This window comes from Strix aluco, chromosome 3 (genome assembly GCF_031877795.1).
Source record: "Strix aluco isolate bStrAlu1 chromosome 3, bStrAlu1.hap1, whole genome shotgun sequence".
Taxonomy (NCBI): Eukaryota; Metazoa; Chordata; class Aves; order Strigiformes; family Strigidae; genus Strix; species Strix aluco.
The window spans coordinates 121,796,681-121,814,706 of NC_133933.1; the positions used below are offsets into that span (position 1 = coordinate 121,796,681).

Here is an 18,026-nt window from a genome sequence, read left to right on the forward strand (position 1 = left end):
AGTATTAATAATTACACTGGAGCCCTTTTGAAAGAATTGAAAGATGCTTATTATCTGTAATTTACAGATGCTAAAATTAAATCTCTTATTTTTACTCAAGAAAGTTACATTAAGTCCCTTCACTGTTTGTTTCCTATTTTAATACCACCCTGAAAAATCTCGTTTTATTGCACTCAATTTCACCAAATGGTTTTGGCCTTGTATACCATATTTTCAATCCATATGACAGTATATCATTTATTGCACAATCAAGCAAAGCAGCACTAAAGCTTTTTTTTTTTACCGTTGAACCAATTGACTCCGTCTCATGCTCCTCCTTTGTAAGCAATATACAAGTGATATAGAAAATATTTCAGAAGTGAACGCAGTAAGAAAAATCATGTAACAGTTAGCATCACGCTAACCAAACATACATTAACCAAAGGATACATTTATCATACCATTTGTCACTACATTTAAAATAAACGGAGCAGTTTGCATTAATGTGATGTGTATCACCTAAAAAATTCTCCCTTTTTTCCACTTCTGACTGATTAAATATTCATTACCACTCTGATACTCTCCTGCTTTCAGCTTGTCTTTAAATAAATGTTCTAAATCCTTCTAAAGAAACATTAATGTGGAAGGGTGCAGTTTTCATTAAGTTACTAATGGCTACAAGGACTTAAAATACAGAGGCAGTTACAGAATCACAGAATCATCTAGGTTGGAAAGGACCCTGAAGATCATCTAGTCCAACCGTTAACCTATTACTGACAGATCCCAACTACACCATATCCCTAAGTGCTATGTCGACCCTACTCTTAAACACCTCCAGGGATGGGGACTCCACCACCTCCCTGGGCAGCCCATTCCAATGCCCAACAACCTGTTCTGTAAAGAAATGCTTCCTAATATCTAGTCTAAACCTTCTCCAGCACAACTTGAGGCCATTCCCTCTTGTCCTATCGCTTATTACTTGGTTAAAGAGACTCATCCCCAGCTCTCTGCAACCTCCTTTCAGGTAGTTGTAGAGGGCGATGAGGTCTCCCCTCAGTCTCCTCTTCTCCAGACTGAACACCCCCAGTTCCCTCAGCCGCTCCTCATACGACATGTGCTCCAGACCCTGCACCAGCTTCGTTGCCCTTCTTTGGACATGCTCGAGTCATTCAATGTCCTTTTTGTAGTGAGGGGCCCAAAACTGAACACAGTAATCGAGGTGCGGCCTCACCAGTACTGAGTACAGGGGTAAGATCCCTTCCCTGTCCCTGCTGGCCACGCCGTTTCTGATACAAGCCAGGATGCCATTGGCCTTCTTGGCCACCTGGGCACACTGCTGGCTCATGTTCAGCCGGCTGTCAATCAACACCCCCAGGTCCCTCTCTGACTGGCAGCTCTCCAGCCACTCCTCCCCAAGCCTGTAGCGCTGCTGGGGATTGTTGTGGCCCAAGTGCAGCACCCGGCATTTGGCCTTATTGAAACTCATACAGTTGGCCTGAGCCCATCGCTCCAGCCTGTCCAGGTCTCTCTGCAGAGCCTCCCTACCCTCGAGCAGATCAACACTCCCACCCAACTTGGTGCCATCTGCAAACTTACTGAGGGTGCACTTGATCCCCTCCTCAAACAGTTAATCCCTTCTGCACATTTTTGCTGTTACTTTGTTGTTTGTTGGGGTTCTTTGTTTTTAAACACTGAGCCCATTCAAGTGCCATTCTGTCAAATGACAGCTGAATGACACACTCTGAGGCAGATTTAGAATGTTACATTTCATCTTATTCTGGCTGTAAAGCACTGATATGTGGAACAGGGCGATTCAAGTGAAAATTAAAAGAAAGGCTTTACCTGAGGTTGATTTTCATCTGCTTTAGTTGCTAAAACACAGAAGTCTCCATAAGTTGTTATAGAAATCAAGCTCTTCACATATTTCACATACTTCTCATTGTTTTTTGTGTCCCAAAAGACTACACAGTATTCTGGACGATCAGGTCGGGTATACGCATAAACAACCGTATTGGAGCAGTAACCCCACTGCCAAGAGAGACAATTTTGATAAAACCTATCAGAAATTATAAGAATTCAATAATAAATTGTTCACAGCTATTAAAGAAAGTGTTTATTTCATATGCACAATCAGTATTCAATATTTTCTTTACCTGCAAGTGATGAACTGATCTGTCAAAAGTATGTGAACACAGCTCCAGTAATAAGTTATTTGCATAATATTAAACTGGCAAAAGAAGCCTTCCCATCACACAGAATAACCTATTGCAATCAGAACTGGAGGATCAATCTCAAAATCTGACAAGATCTCACTCCTCCTCGCTTCTTCCTTGGTCATTGGGTACACAAAAATACCCCCTGCAATAATGCTTTAGACCATGAAAATGCTTGGTCTATGACTATTGCTTTGGAAACCCAAAGTTCATTTCCCAAGGGAAATAAAACACTTCAAACAGTGCAATTCCTGAAGCAGACAAAAATAAGCAATTATATTAGAGCACTATAATAATTCATATCACCTATATCATCCACAGTAACATGAGAAAACACCTCCCTTCTCCCCAGAAGAATATAATTATTAATGTAATAAGTAGGAGAAAGGGCAAAAAAGCAAAAGAAGAATTTGAGTATCCAAACACTAAAAACCATGAAGATGTATTTTATTGTGTTCAACTGATTTAATTAGAAATTAATAATGAAAACCCTTTCTAACACAGCAGAGTCAGAAAATATCTCAGAAAGGAGGTGAAGCTGACAAATAAGATATACAGCAAACCACTTAAGGATGATGATGCAATTGTAGAAAAACTAACAGAATTCTCTGCATCAGCATTTACTAGAGAGAGGAGAAAGCTTCTTAAGAGAGCTGGACAGAAGGGTTCCCACACTTTACAGGAAATGAAACCAAGACAATAAACTAAAGTATCAGCAAAAGAACTTTTAGAATAGATCTGTAAACTGAATGGTAGCAAACTGTCAGAATCCAAAGGTTTTCACTCAAGTAGAGTTCTATGGGAATTCAAACACAATGCTGTGGAGTACAGCCAGAGGAACAGGAGTGGGTAGATGTAAAAAAGCATTATGATTCTGGGAATCACAAATCAGTAAATCCACCTTTCACACAAGGTAGAGATGTAACAAAAAAAAAAAAAAAATCAGATGGACATGGATAAATACAACACACAGGACAATCATGATGTTTTTAGCCCCGGAAGCGGTACCTCATTTATTATTTATTATTTTTCAGAGAGGCAACAGGCATGTGAATGAAGATGACCCAACTGATATAATCTACTTGGATTTTCACGAAAATCCTGCTCATTTTGGATTCAGGAAGAAAAATAAAAGCACTGGAATAAAGGTTGGTTTTGACAACCAAGAGCACTACCCACAGAATCTTTCCAGCGATGCAATCTGGAACCTATACTATTCTGAATATTCAAAATTTATACGAAAGAAGTAAGTTATGAGGTAACAAGTCTGTAAACTGTAAACCATGTTTCTCAAATCTAAACTGATTTCAAGAAGCGGCAAAGGATCCCAGAATGCTGGATGAGGAGGATAGAAAGTGAAATCCAACATAGATTTGAACAAGGTAATACATACCAGAAGAAACTAGAGCTATAGGCTCTAAATTAGTATTACAACTCCAAAAATATACCATGTAAACCATGAATAGTTTAAAAAAAGATCAGCTCAATTCATAGTTTTTACTGTCATATTAATTTAGAACCCCCTTTCTCTTATTATGGTAATACTTGAAAACTACAGGAAAACAGATTATTTAGTAGATAGGTAATATGATACTAACACTTCATCTCCAGGTCATTAATTCCAGTCCAGCCTAAATTAAGTTTTGAATCACTACCATTTAATGAGTGTTACGTTTTAGAATATCTAGTTCCTAAAAGGGAGTTACTGATATGATCAGAAAGAACACAGCAGTAGTAATGTGCATTATTTATTGAAGGACAACACATATCACTCACCATAAAAATATTTAACATTGAAACCAAGTATACTACCAACAGGTTAAGTTTGTTTGCGCCAGAAATAAGTTAGTTTGAGCATATCTTTTTCCACTTTAAATATGCAAAAGAAAAAAAAAAAACACCAAAAAAAGATAGCTTACACATGCAGTTTCTAAAAGTAAGGTTTCAAAATATATTCATTTGCAAACTGTGCCAGATCTTGAAATACACATGGTCTCACAGATACTGATGAGTTCAAGAAAAAGCAACAGGCCTGTGTTCCAGCTGTTACACATTTCCCAGAATAAACATTAGGTAGCATTTCCTGCAAGACTAATTTCCAGCTCAAATTTCCAAAGTCTTTGCCAGCAGATTTACAACAAACGATTTGAGATTGCTTCCTAGCAGATTTGTGTTTATAACTCCCTGACCAATGATTTTTCACAACAGAGTGGAACAATACATTTCAATATAGCTGCAGTATGTTCCTCACATTACACTCTTTAATCACAGTGGTTACACACTGATGATTAAAGAACATATCCTGTGCTGGAAAAAGGAAGTATACAATACTGTATACTGGACAGTAATTGGTATTTTTTGTTAAACTGTAAATTTACGTGAAATAGTCCTAACTCTTTACAAAAAAAGAAACCCCATATGGTAGACAAGATAAAAAACTTTAATTAGAATTAGCTGAATACACACTTCTAAGAGGTATATTGGGAACTGAAATATAGGTAGGAAGTAAGCCTATCAGGTTGCATGTATTTCTACTGTTCAGGTTTCTACACAACTCTCCAGGTTCAAACTAGTAATTCACCACCCAAAAAAATGACATAGTAAAAATAAAGATCAAACAATTCCCATTGTATCACTTAGCTCACTCAGTTCAAGAAAACAGCAATGAAAGCACTGGAGCCTTACCTACATGACAGCCTCAATTACTATCAAATTTACAATCATGCCCAATTCTGTTAGTATTAACAAAGCATACATTTCCTTATTATGCAAATAACATCACACATTCATTATAAAAGCAACGGCTAAGTCATTCCATCACCAACACAAACACATTCCACTAAAACTTCAAGTCAGTAGTGTTGATCAAGCAGTAATCGTAAGGTAAGTATTGATTTATGTATTAGAGAAAGCTACTTTTTCAACCCCTTCAGAAAGAGAATAAATAACAGGAAGCTTATTAATACAGTTAAGTACGACGTTACTACATACCTTATAATCTGGACGAATGTTTGCAAAATATATGTAAGAATCAACAGCTAGTGCTATTTTCAGTCCACTTCCCTCCCAAGACAAGGCAGATATCTGTTTGCCAGGAACTTTCAGTGTGCGCAAATGCTTGTTTAAAACAAGGAAAGAAAAAGATTCTGAATTTATAATAGGCACTCTAAAATACACAAACAGTAGTTTTGACTGTTGATGAAAACCAAACGCAGATCTTCTTTAAAGTACCCCATAATGATTCTCAAATTACAATACAAATGTGAACAAAGAGGGAGATATTTAACATGCATTGCTGTAAATGTTTTTTTGCCTCAATTCTTTTTTTTTGTCAGAGAAAAAGAAAAAACAGGACTCTGATAGTTCAAACTTACAAAAATAAATAATAGATGGAGAATGACAATATAAACATTTTTTCCTTTGATAATGTGAATTACCTTTATAACTTCAGTTGTTACTAAAGCAAACATAACAATAGTCCTGATACCTGACATGCCTCAGAAGTTTATTTATGCTGGAAGTGTATTAGTCAGTTGATATACAGCACCTTTAACTGCAGCTGATAGTTTAAACAAATAAAAACATATAGCTAATCTATGTCAAGAGCATACAATGAATTAGCTGCATAGATACACAATGTGCAGTGAGGCAATGGACATTTTCTTCTTCTCTATTCCCTTTCAAAAACAGTCTAAGGCAGACAGATGTCTGTTTACAATTTAAGAACCAGCAAAAATATACACTTTCCGTCTTTTTGATATATATTTATTTTGCTGTGGAATTTGAAGTTGAATGAAGGAAGCAATTGAAAAAAATGTTTTCAAAAATTATAACCTTAGTCCCACAGAGTACTTGTTTGTGAGAAGTTTTTTGTTTGCAAATAATATAGAAGTATGTAGTAGAGGATACATTACCATTTACTGTAAGATTTTTAATAATCTTAGGCTTTAAAAAAATACAATTTACTGAGCAGAACACTGATACTTATGCTTAGATCTAACTTTCCTTTTGAGGGCATAACTTTGTGCCCAAATAAACTGTTGTCAATAAACTTACACAGTTTAGTACCTATTTCATGCCAAATACAAATACCAAGTCCAAATACTGGCCACATACTATACACAGAAGATACTATCTTCCAAAAAGTTAAGTCTGTCCCTAAATATCAGAACTAGTACAAAACAATTCTAAAATCTAAGTAATTTACTTCTAAACACTAGATACAGAATCTGGAACACATGTTTCAGTTAATCACAGAATCACAGAATCATTCAGATTGGAAAAGACCCTTTGGATCATCGAGTCCAACCATCAGCCCTACTCTACAAAGTTCTCCCCTACACCATATCCTCCAACATCTCATCCAAACGACCCTTAAACACATCCAGGGATGGTGACTCCACCACCTCCCTGGGCAGACTATTCCACTGTCTGACCACTCTTTCTGTGAAAAATTTTTTCCTAATGTCCAGTCTGAACTTCCCCTGTTGGAGTTTAAAGCCGTTCCCCCTTGTTCTGTCACTAATCACCTGTGAGAAGAGACCAGCACTAACCTCTCTACAATGTCCTTTCAGGTAGGTGTAGAGAGTGATGAGGTCTCCCCTCAGCCTTCTCTTCCTCAAACTAAACAGTCCCAGCTCCCTCAATCTCTCCTTATAGGATTTGTTCTCCAGGCCCTTCACCAGCTTCGTTGCCCTCCTCTGCACTCGCTCCAGCACCTCAATATCTCTCTCATATTGAGGTGCCCCAAACTGGACACAACACTCCAGGTGTGGCCTCACCAGTGCAGAGTACAGGGGGACTATCACCTCCCTACTTCTGCTGGTCACACTATTTCTAATACAAGCCAGGATGCCATTGGCTTTCTTGGCCACCTGGGCACACTGCTGGCTCATGTTCAGCTGTTTGTCAGTTAGAACCCCGAGATCCTTTTCTTCCAGACAGCTCTCCAGCCACACCTCCCCAAGCCTGTAGCGCTGCTGGGGGTTGCTGTGGCCCAAGTGCAGGACCTGGCACTTGGCCTTGTTGAAGCTCATCCCGTTGACGTTGGCCCACCGATCCAACCTATCCAAGTCCCTCTGTAGTGCCTCCCTGTCCTCATGCAGATTGACACTCCCGCTTAACTTGGTGTCATCTGCAAATTTACTGATGATACACTCTATGTCCTTATCAAGATCATCAACAAAGATGTTGAACAGAAATGGTCCCAACACCGAGCCCTGAGGAACACCACTTGTGACCGGCCGCCAGCTGGATTTAGCCCCATTGACCACCACTCTCTGGGACCGTCCAGCCAGCCAGTGCTTGACCCAGCAGACCATTCACTCATCCAGGCCATGGGCAGCCAGTTTTTCTATGAGAATTCGATGGGGAACTGTGTCAAATGCTTTTCAAAAATCCAGGTAGACAATACCCACAGCTTTTCCCTTGTCCAACAGCCGGGTCATCTTGTCATAGAAGGAGATCAGGTTTGTCAGGCAGGACCTGCCTTTCATAAACCCATGCTGACTAGGCCTGATCCCCTGGATGTCCATTATATGACTTGTAATGGCACGCAAGATAATCTGCTCCATGACCTTCCCTGGCACTGAGGTCAGACTGACAGGTCTATAGTTTCCTGAATCCTCCTTTCTGCCTCTCTTGTAGATGGGTGTTACATTTGCCACCCTCCAGTCCAATGGGACCTCCCCAGATTTCAGGTAAATCATGGAAAGCGGCTTGGCGAGCACATCTGCCAGCTCTTTCAGCACCCTTGGGTGTAACCCATCCAGCCCCACAGACTTGTGTGCATCCAAGTGGTGTAGCAGGTCTCTGACCACTTCCTCTTTAATTGTGCTGACCTCATTCTGCTTCCTCTCCCCATCTCCTAGCTCATGAGGCTGGGTGTCCAGGGAACAGCCAGTTCCACTGTTAAAGATTAAGGCAAAGTAGGCATTGAGCACCTCAGCCTTTTCCTCATCCTTTGTTACCGTGCTTCCCTCTGCATCCAATAAAGGAGGGAGATTTTCCCTAATCCTCCTTTTGTTTTTAATGAATTTATAGAAACATTTTTTATTATCCTTAACAGCTGTAGCCAGGCTGAGCTCTAGCTGCACTTTGGCTCTCCTAATGTTCTCCCTGCATAGCTTCACTACATCTTCATAGTCTTCACGAGAGACCTACCCCCTCTTCCAAAGGTCATAGATTCTCCTTTTGTTCTTGAGATCCAGCCAAAGGTCCCTGTTTAGCCAGGCCTAATCTGAAGGACATTAACAACCAGAGATGTAATATTATTGGTGAAAGCCTTTGGTTCCATTTAATACTTCCAACTAAGGAAACTCCTACAGATGATGTTGGATCTTAATCCCTTTCACTGCACAGCTCACAGCTCTATCCTTATCACGGTTACCCCCAGAGCTGACCAGTTCTTCCCCTGTAAGAGGAACAAACTTCCTCACACTCTGGTAATGTAACACTAGCTTACTGATTTCTAGATATATGACTAGGAGGGAAGGTGAAATTACCTTGCAAGGCAAGAGTAGCACCATGAACAAAAATATATAGGAAAGTTGTCTCTCAACTGTTGAGCATTTAACACCTTATTAAAAAAGACAGGAAGTACAAAAACCATTTACAAAACAATATTGCCAACAGACAAACGAAGATTAGAAACAGTTTACCTTTTCTGAGGTTTCTGAGCCATCACTTTTACTGATAAGAGATGACATTTTCTCAGTTTTACTGATTCCATAAAAACAGAGAGGAGCGTCCCCTACCTTATTTTGAACTCCTAATCAAGAGATATCAAGGTGTCTTACACAGCCAGTGGAGAAAGACAAGTACATCCAGATTTGATACACAGATGTTAAATTAGCATCTTAACTGCTGCCTAAGTATTCCAGATTGCTTATTGACTATAGTCTGAACTCAGGTATCGAGTTAGGTGTTCAAAAGGTAGACACTGCACATATCCCATCATTTGGTGTTTTACAAGATGCACTTGGATTTTCACACTGGCCAACTAATTTGCTGTTCTAAAAGGGTACCTGGTCCTGTGTCATCCTTCCAGATCCAGGTGGATATCCTAGATACCTTAGAGCACGTTAAACACACTAAAACACCTGCATTTTGGCATCCAAATTCCATCAGTAATGACCACACGGACAAAACATACTAAGATTTTTAAAAAATGTAAATATATTAAATATTTTTACCTCACCAAATGGAGTATAGAACTGCACAATGTTTACATCTTTATCTTGAGAAGTTGCTTTTAGGGAGCCTGCCACTGCCAAAACGCTTCCACAGTGGTTCCACTGAATGCACACTACATTCATAGCAGTGTCAATCAAGACAGGATCTAGTTTTTAAGAAATAAACATTAAGAATAAAAACACAACTAGACATTTTGGGTCAAGAGTAGCTCAGTAATTAGCAGCCCACATTTTGTACCTACTGTGGTCATTCTCATCTCTCATTATCTGGCATCTTCCATTGTCATAACAGACAGCAAGACAAGGACAATCTGGTTCAATGTAGCCTTCTGTACCGTGATACCAATGTATTCCAGCAATACTGAATGCTCCAGTTAAGTTCACCAAACAACTCAGTTTCATTTTCACCTAGACAAAAATGGTTAATCATTTAGTCATATACAATACGCTGTTCAGAAGAAAAAAAATTTATATCCCTACTGATACTCTGCAAAAGACCAGATGTCTATGCAAAATTTTTTTCCTGTCTCAAGAAGAATTTTCACATCTCAAAATTCTAAGAGTTTGAAAAACCTCCTTATTCAAAGCCAGATCAGACATGTGAAAACATGTATTTAAACTACAAAGAAGTACTTTAATGTTGGCATTTTCATTCTTTGAAAAGTAACTTAAAAACAAAGAAAACAAACCCCCCAAAAAAACAAACCACCACACACATGCACACACACACACAAGGAACCCCACTGGAACTTTGCAAAATAATGAAAACAATTTCAAACCATTCCTGGCCACAAGATTTTTTTTAAAAAGAAACCTTTTGTCAGGATTTTCTTGATAAAAGTCTCTTGAATAATATATATAAATAATTCGAAAAAATAAGTGTCCAAATTATAATACCAATTAAGGTAAGTTTGCTTTTGTAATAATTAGCCCTGTACATCTAGTAGCACAGGTAAAGGCTTCTTCTGAAAGCTAAGAGTGCACCTGGACTACTTTGAGGAAGGCTACCAGGTAAGGGGGAGGGGGGGGGGGGGCAGTACACACCGAGCAAGAGAGTGAGAGAGGACACACAACAAAACATGTTGTTGATAAAAGGAGGCAGAATAGAAGGGGGAGCTACAACAACTTATGTAAAGGATTTCAGTAATTTACAGCAATGCAGCAATACAGAAATGCAACACTGTTAAAGTTACTTCCTTTCATTTTTCCACTTATTACCAGGTTTTCTCCAAAGCATGTAACATTCCTTATGTAATAAAGAATGACAGGAGCAATAGGAAAACAAACTATTGCTTTGTTCCAAAAGCACCCTAGTACTTTTAACATAGGCTTAATTTAATTATTTAGTATCACCAAACATATTTTTATATTTTTAATAACTATTGCAAGGCAAAAAGGTATTAATTGATGTGATATTAATTTAGCTACCAAGAAAGAAATATTTATATTAAAAAGCTGCAGCTACAAAAACTTTGTCCAGTTCTCAGTACTGAACTCCACCAATTAAACAAACAAACATTAAATAAATTAAGGGGAAGGAAGTTTTTATGCCTGTTGAAGTTAATACCTTTATTATACCACCATGAACTTACAATAAAATTTCCCTGATTGTCATAAATGTGAATCTCTCCATTTGCCATTCCAAAGAGTAAAACTTTGCTATCGGAGGACCAGGCCACATGGCAGAGGTGGGTACCTTTCAAGTCTTTTCCCCAGATGCGATTGCCTGTAACAGAACATTGATTGTACTTAATAAACAAACCACAAAATTAAAAACAGGATGCAAGTTACCAGTGTAAAAACTAGAACAGCTAAAGAAAGTCAAAGCAACAATTAGAAAGTAACTATTAATTGTATTTATCTAGAGAAACAGCCACTATGTACATAATACTTAAAAGCTATGTAATACCACAACAATTAGTAGAGCTTAAATTTTACCATCCACTGATCCAACAATCACAGCTCCATCTTCATATACAATACAAATCTTTTGTCCATCAGCATTCCAGCTCATACTTCGAACGACAGATTTATTTCTATTGTTAATCATCTCTTCATACCAAGCACCTATTAATAGTGAATGAAAAACTGAGTTACACTTCTGATCTGATGATCCTCTAGTGGATTCACAATACACTCTAATCACTGAACTCAAACAGTAAAATTACTCTCAATTAAAAAGATACATCAATAGGATGGTAATGACATTTCTTAGTGATATGAATTGCTGAAGTTGTTAAAAAACCCCAAATAAAACATAATACAGACAGACAAAAAGTTTATAAAAGTTACCAAGCAAGCAAATTAGGTGTTCAATGAAATGGAGAAATCTGAAAATGGTCTGCTTATAAGTAACCATGAGACAGTAGGTTACATATGACTCTGCAATGTAATATACAACAAAAAGCTACAGCAGCAGTTAATTTTGGAAAATAATTAAAACCAAAGTTCTCCCCCTTCAGTAAAACTCTAGCAAGACTATGCTATAGTGTCCCCCAGACTACACTGACATAGTTACTGTGAAACCCAGTGTTCAGATGTGAGCTATTTATTTCCAAGAAGAACCTGACAAATGAGGAATCAGAGAGGGAAGCCAAAGTCCAAGAGGGGCCCTACAGGAAGAGATCTGTGCTTATGTAATTTCAGAACTGGCAAGAATACACTAGGAAACATAAATGGAGGAAACAACTTTCTTTGATAGGAACATGTATTAAGGAATTTACTGGTTCTTTTCCAAAACAGAGATGATTTATGTGACAATAGCCACCACGTATCAGGCAGAAAGACTAATCAAGTGACATTCTTTATTCCTGAAATGAGAGGCTGAGCTGAGATTTTATTTGTTTCCGCTTTTCTTTAAACAAACATCCCAAGACAAAAAGAAAACCTTTGATTTTCTTTCTTTCCCACACATGTTGGAAAGTGGTTAATTTGACTGAGAGGTTTGCTGGCTTTCAAATGTATTTAAGTGTACCAAAGAAGTACATGTATGTGTGAAAAGGTCAAGAACAATAAAGGCCAATTACAGCAATACACTGGTTAGTCATATTAGTTCACTGCCTTAATTAAACATTTCTAAAGATTGCTTTTATGAAAGTACTTAATTGATGTCCTAAGCAAGGTTGCTAAGTTCTTGTAGTTCTACCAGTATGTCTGTGCTTGATGCACTTTGCAGAACTATTTAAAAATTACAATGATACCCAGAACAGAACCTACACAAAGAAGCAGTGCTCTTTTTTTTCCTCAATATACTATTTTCCTCCAAGGGAATAAAGTAACAGGGATAAGAAAATGAGAAATTTAAAGCAGTTTACCAAGCATATGGCTAAGAATCTTTACCTTCTCCTAAGGTAGCTCTGCAGGACAAATGCCTTTTTATATGTGACTACACTACTAAAAGTGTTGACAAGTATTACAATAAAAACTTGGAAATTGTTTTAAGTCTATTTTGAGCTTTACGATCTGCAAAATAAAGACCAAAAAAGAATTGCTGGAAAAAAAATAAAAGAAAAAAAGATTTCTCACAACATGAAATATTATCCCATCTCAAATTTATCCTGTAGAATACCTTTATACAGCATCCACACAATGATGAGTCCATTTTGATCACTGGTAGTCAGTTTTTGATACTGTTCATTCCATGTCACCACTTGCACAGAACCTAGAAAATGATACAAATTTTTTATTTACAGCATTTAAATAGGTTAATAAAACTAACACACCCAACTTAATCATAGAATCATTCAGATTGGAAAAGACACTTGGGATCATTGAGTCCAACCATCAGCCCTACTCTACAAAGTTCTCCCCTACACCATATCCTCCAACATCTCATCCAAACGACCCTTAAACACATCCAGGGATGGTGACTCCACCGCCTCCCTGGGCAGACTATTCCACTCTCTGACCACTCTTTCTGTGAAAAATTTTTTCCTAATGTTCAGTCTAAACCTCCCCTGTTGGAGTTTAAAGCCGTTCCCCCTTGTTCTGTCACTAATCACCTGTGAGAAAAGACCAGCACCAACCTCTCTACAAGTTGTAGAGAGTGATGAGGTCTCCCCTTAGCCTTCTCCTCCTCAAACTGAACAGCCCCAGCTCCTTCAATCGCACAATCAACCTGGAACCTTTCAGAAATTTGCACTGCTGACTTTGATTTAGTTCTAGGCATTCTTTCTGTATTACTTGTTTCCTCTTTCAAAATTCAGATAAACAGCTCCTTTTGTTTCTGTATTCACTCACTTGAGTAACACCTTCTCCAAATTCTGCTCAGACCATTGCTTCAATACGCAAAACTCAAATCATAGTTTTGCAGCTCCTGACCGCCTCTGACATGTTAGTCTGGGAAGCTGACAAAACTTTACTGTCATAAGTTTTGGGTTTTTTCTTCCTCTTAATAGTTTGATCCTCAGTAGTGCTGCACTTTTAAAACAAAACCTCCCTCATGATTACCAAAAAGAGCACTCTACACACAGTTCCTTCAGACCCTCAAGTCTCATATGGCATCATACTCAAATATTTGACTTGACTCAAAACATCTTCAAACCATTTCTAAGCAGCATCTTATCAGTTCAACACTGGATAAGAACTTGGCCACTTCAAGCATCATAATCTTTCATGCCCTCACCGCTAGCCATCCATTTCTTGTATCCTTCCCATTTTTCAGCATTTCAGTCATGACCTTTATCAGCAGTTGCAATCAAAGATATCCTGAATGTTGGGAATTTTTGAAGGTAACAGTAATCTATTTCAGAATTTAAGACATCCATTCAAAATATCCACTAAATCAATTCCTCACAGTTCATTTTTTCGATCATATTTAACCAGGCCCCTAAAATAACCTGACTGTTGGCAGGTTTCAACTGCAAACCCTCATAAAAAGACCATTTCTTCAAATGATATAAGGATTTTAGCATTCTCTTCATATCCCACTGTCCACAGGTGATGACCATTTAACATTTCTCATGCAAGAGTTTAACTCATCTAATTTCCCTGCATTCAATTTTTACTTTCACACGCTATCCTTCTCTAGCCTGTTTTCTAACCTCTCTAAACTTTGTCTGTATACTATACTCCAGTCTACGTATTTACACATTCTGTAATTTGTCAATAAAGGGAAAATGAAAATATATTTAAGACAGAGATCAGGTTTACTGAACTAACTTTGATTTCTTCAGAAGAAAATGTAAAGCTACCGTAACATATACGCAAATCTCATAGACACTATAAAACAAACAGGCTTATCCACGTATGTGTTGCTAGCAAAAATGCTTAAGACATTTAGTCTCATTTCTGATTTTAGCCTATCATACATATTTTAAAACTTTATATATATATATGTAAGAGAAAATTGTTCTTTTTTTTTTTTTTAATAAAACCACAGTAGAACATCTCTGTTTCTTTAAGTCAGCAATTCCAGCATTAACTGCCCATCAGTTCAGCCTTTCTCTTCTGCTACAAAGAATTCTTTATCTGTCATCTACCAGGGCAGTATGTGAACAGAATCACACAATCATCTAGATTGGAAAAGACCTTGAAGATCATCCAGTCCAACCATGAACGTCACACAGACAGTTCTCAACTCCACCAGATCCCTCAGCGCTGGGTCAACCCGACTCTTAAACCCCTCCAGGGATGGGGACTCCACCACTGCCCTGGGCAGCCCATTCCAACACCACAAATGTATGGGAGCAAATGTATCATGATCTTTTATGTAAATATCTAAAAATATATTCCAGTTACATACAACTGAGTAGTAGCACTTCCAGAATAACCACGCTGAAGTCAGAGAAAACAAGTACTATACCAATAGCACTGTAAAATTTAAAAAAAGTCCCTCTGTAATATAACACATACAATAGCATCATCCACTTAAATAGAAATCAGTATTTCCTTCTCTGGATAATGAATGGGGACCAAATAATTTGAAAAAAGCCAAGCCTGAGGTAATACAAAACACAAGTTAGGCTGTAATGCCAAAGTTCACAGATTTATCCTTGCAAAATCCATAAGCAGACTTCAAATCATAACAGGTAGAGCAGAGCTTGATTTGTGCAGCATGCATTCTGCATCACACATACAGTATCAGCTAGGAGAACTGAGCTAAGTCTAGATCAACTTGGTTCTCAACCCAGTAATTCACTCACAGATCATGAAAGATCAACTGCAGGTCTTTCATCAGATAACTTGGTAAAAATAGATAGCCAAGCTGTTACATACCTGAGCTGAATACTGACAATCTTTATTTCAGGCTTATAATAAAAAGTTATAGCAAAATTACTCTATCAACTTCACAAAATCTTCTATTTTTTTTATTGTAAGCAAAAGTACATTAAACGCCCAAAGACACTTACCACTATGACCTTCAAGAGTTTGATTCACAGAAAGATTGCTAGGAGCTGCAAGTCCCTTTATTTTTGCTTCATCTAAAAATAACAAAAATAACTATAAAATAAACCTAATAAGGCATACATATTGCTGTGTCTCTATCAATACTGCAGCTCTAATCACTATTTACATAGATAAAATTATTCCCCTGGAATTATGTAAATGGTAAGTGCAGGATGAATTTTCCATCCCTCAGTTCAACGTGTTTGCTATTCACATCTGACATCCAAATTCATATACCCTTTACAGTCTAGCTGTTTTTCAGGAAAAAAACAACAAAACAAAACCCACAACAGCAGCAATGGTTATCACATTTTCTTAATTCAGAAAGAGGTTTAAAGGAATCTGAATATATATTAGATTTTACTTTTCTTGGAACACATATATTTAAAAAAAAAATACACAGCTTTCTCCCTAAAATAGCAAAGATGGTAGAGATCATTCAAACAAAAGCAAGAAAAAATGAAGTTCCAAAATAAGTGGAAGCCTATACAAAAAGAACAAGGATAAAACATATGCCCTGAAAAAGCAGCACTGAAGAAAACTTCAGCAGATGTAACAGGTAGACAAATTAAACATGTGCCATGTAAGACAAGCTGGAGGAAAAGTATTCAAAAGAAAGTGACAGCACATTTAATGTTTATGCAAATACTTCACTATCTATGTACAGATCTAAAATATATAATATTGTCAGGTAACTTGTGGAAGGAGTTATGTTCTCTGAAGTGTGGTGGATTTCGTTCTTAAAAAAAAAACCCTCATTTACCTGTCTGTGTTTCTAATTTTAAAACTTTCAGTAATCCATCCTCTCCACCACAGGCTATGAAACCTTGATCCTTATTCCAGGAAATACACCTTAATCGAACATTACCAGGAATTGCAATCTGAAAAAGAAGTATTTTGTATCTCTACATAGTTGTAAGAATCATGTTTTATTTTAAAAGTCTATCTGAACACCTCAAAGACACACCCATATGATAGCACACAAGATAAACTTATGTCTTATCAACACATCAGTACATGCAAAAAGAGACAGAAGACAACTAGAATTACAAGCACTAGTGAAACTGCGCAACACAACACTTGAGAAAAGGGAAATCTAACACGTGCAGTAACAGGGCAGAGAAGGTGCCATAAGCAACAACACAGGTGAGAGGGATCGCACAGGGCTTTGCGACGAGCCGGTCTCCAGCTGAAGTGCTACGCCCACATTCTCCTGGGGAGCAGTTCGGAGACAGCTGCAGCCCAAAGAAACCCCAAGCCCCAAACCCAGACCGAGAGGGAGCAGGCAGGACAGAGCAGGGCAGCACTCTGGGCAGGGACCAAGCCCACTGCCGCACCACCAGCGACACCGGGCCGCAGGCAGCGGGAGGGAGCCCCGAGGATCCCCTCAGCGCCCCGAGGCCTCCGCGCCCCCAAGCCCCGGGGCGGGGGGGAAAGCGGGGAACTCCGCCTGCCCCGCGGACTGCCAGCCCCGCGCCGCCCCGACCTTCCTCCGTGCCCCAGGAGCACCTTCTTGCAAAGGTAGATGAACATCCTGGAGGAGCGAGCGGCGGGCAAGGTGATGCGCGGAAACAAACCCTACATCCAAGGGATGCCGACTCGCAGCGGGCCCAGCGCGGCCTCCCTGGTAGCCGCGTCTCCCTGGCAACCGCCGCCGGAAGTGCGCCCCGGGCGCGCGCTCCTATACTTCCGGGAGCGGGAGGAGAGAGACGCCATTAACGTGGCGCCGCCCGCCCTCTCGCGCCGGGCACAGCGCTCCCGCCCCCAGAGGCGCCGGCTGAGGTGGCGATGGGCGGTAGGTACCATCGCGGCCTGAGGAGAGACTGGCTTGCTTGCTCGCCCGCCGCGTCCCAGATTGTTTGCACACAGTGTTTTTAGTATAACTGACATCAGTACATCCTCAGAGTTACGCCAACCTTGGAGCTGCCCCAAGCGCTACTGTTTTCTGAGGTAACTGGTGGCTGTGGCTGAGGGGACAGGCGCTGGACGCCGTTCCTGCTGCTCCCTCAGAAGGTGCTGCCAGCACCCACCACCGGGTCTGGTCAGTCAGTCCCATACGCAGATGATAATGCCTTGATTCAGCGGGTTAGGCAGGGTGAAGCAAGCCCCGTGGCTGCTGTTGCAGAGCTCTTGACACTGAGCAGTGCAGTGGGCTGGGGGAAGGATCAAACCTGGATTTGGACCTGCAAGAGGGGTGCAGGGCCTTCAGGAGCAGTCTGGCTCTGGCAGCACTGACTCCAAGCTGGGTTGGACC

At 39.3% G+C, this 18,026-nt stretch overlaps 1 protein-coding gene across 2 annotated transcripts in view; it reads right to left on the reverse strand.

Moving 5' to 3' along the window:
• Positions 1 to 17,413, reverse strand: part of WDR35 (WD repeat domain 35) — a 48,397-nt gene extending 30,984 nt beyond the window's left edge. Inside the window, exons 1-11 of one of the 2 annotated variants that reach the window (XM_074820114.1) lie at positions 17,282 to 17,413; positions 16,536 to 16,653; positions 15,736 to 15,807; positions 12,954 to 13,046; positions 11,324 to 11,452; positions 10,978 to 11,111; positions 9,628 to 9,793; positions 9,386 to 9,531; positions 5,184 to 5,309; positions 1,822 to 2,007; positions 284 to 316 (exon numbers count right to left, since the gene is read on the reverse strand). In XM_074820114.1, the coding sequence (XP_074676215.1) occupies positions 284 to 316; positions 1,822 to 2,007; positions 5,184 to 5,309; positions 9,386 to 9,531; positions 9,628 to 9,793; positions 10,978 to 11,111; positions 11,324 to 11,452; positions 12,954 to 13,046; positions 15,736 to 15,807; positions 16,536 to 16,653; positions 17,282 to 17,305 (1,227 nt within the window). In that variant the 5' untranslated portion in view covers positions 17,306 to 17,413. The remainder of the gene's footprint in view (positions 1 to 283; positions 317 to 1,821; positions 2,008 to 5,183; positions 5,310 to 9,385; positions 9,532 to 9,627; positions 9,794 to 10,977; positions 11,112 to 11,323; positions 11,453 to 12,953; positions 13,047 to 15,735; positions 15,808 to 16,535; positions 16,654 to 17,281) is intronic. The other variant, XM_074820115.1, reaches the window with a different exon arrangement.
• Positions 17,414 to 18,026: the final 613 nt, after the last annotated feature.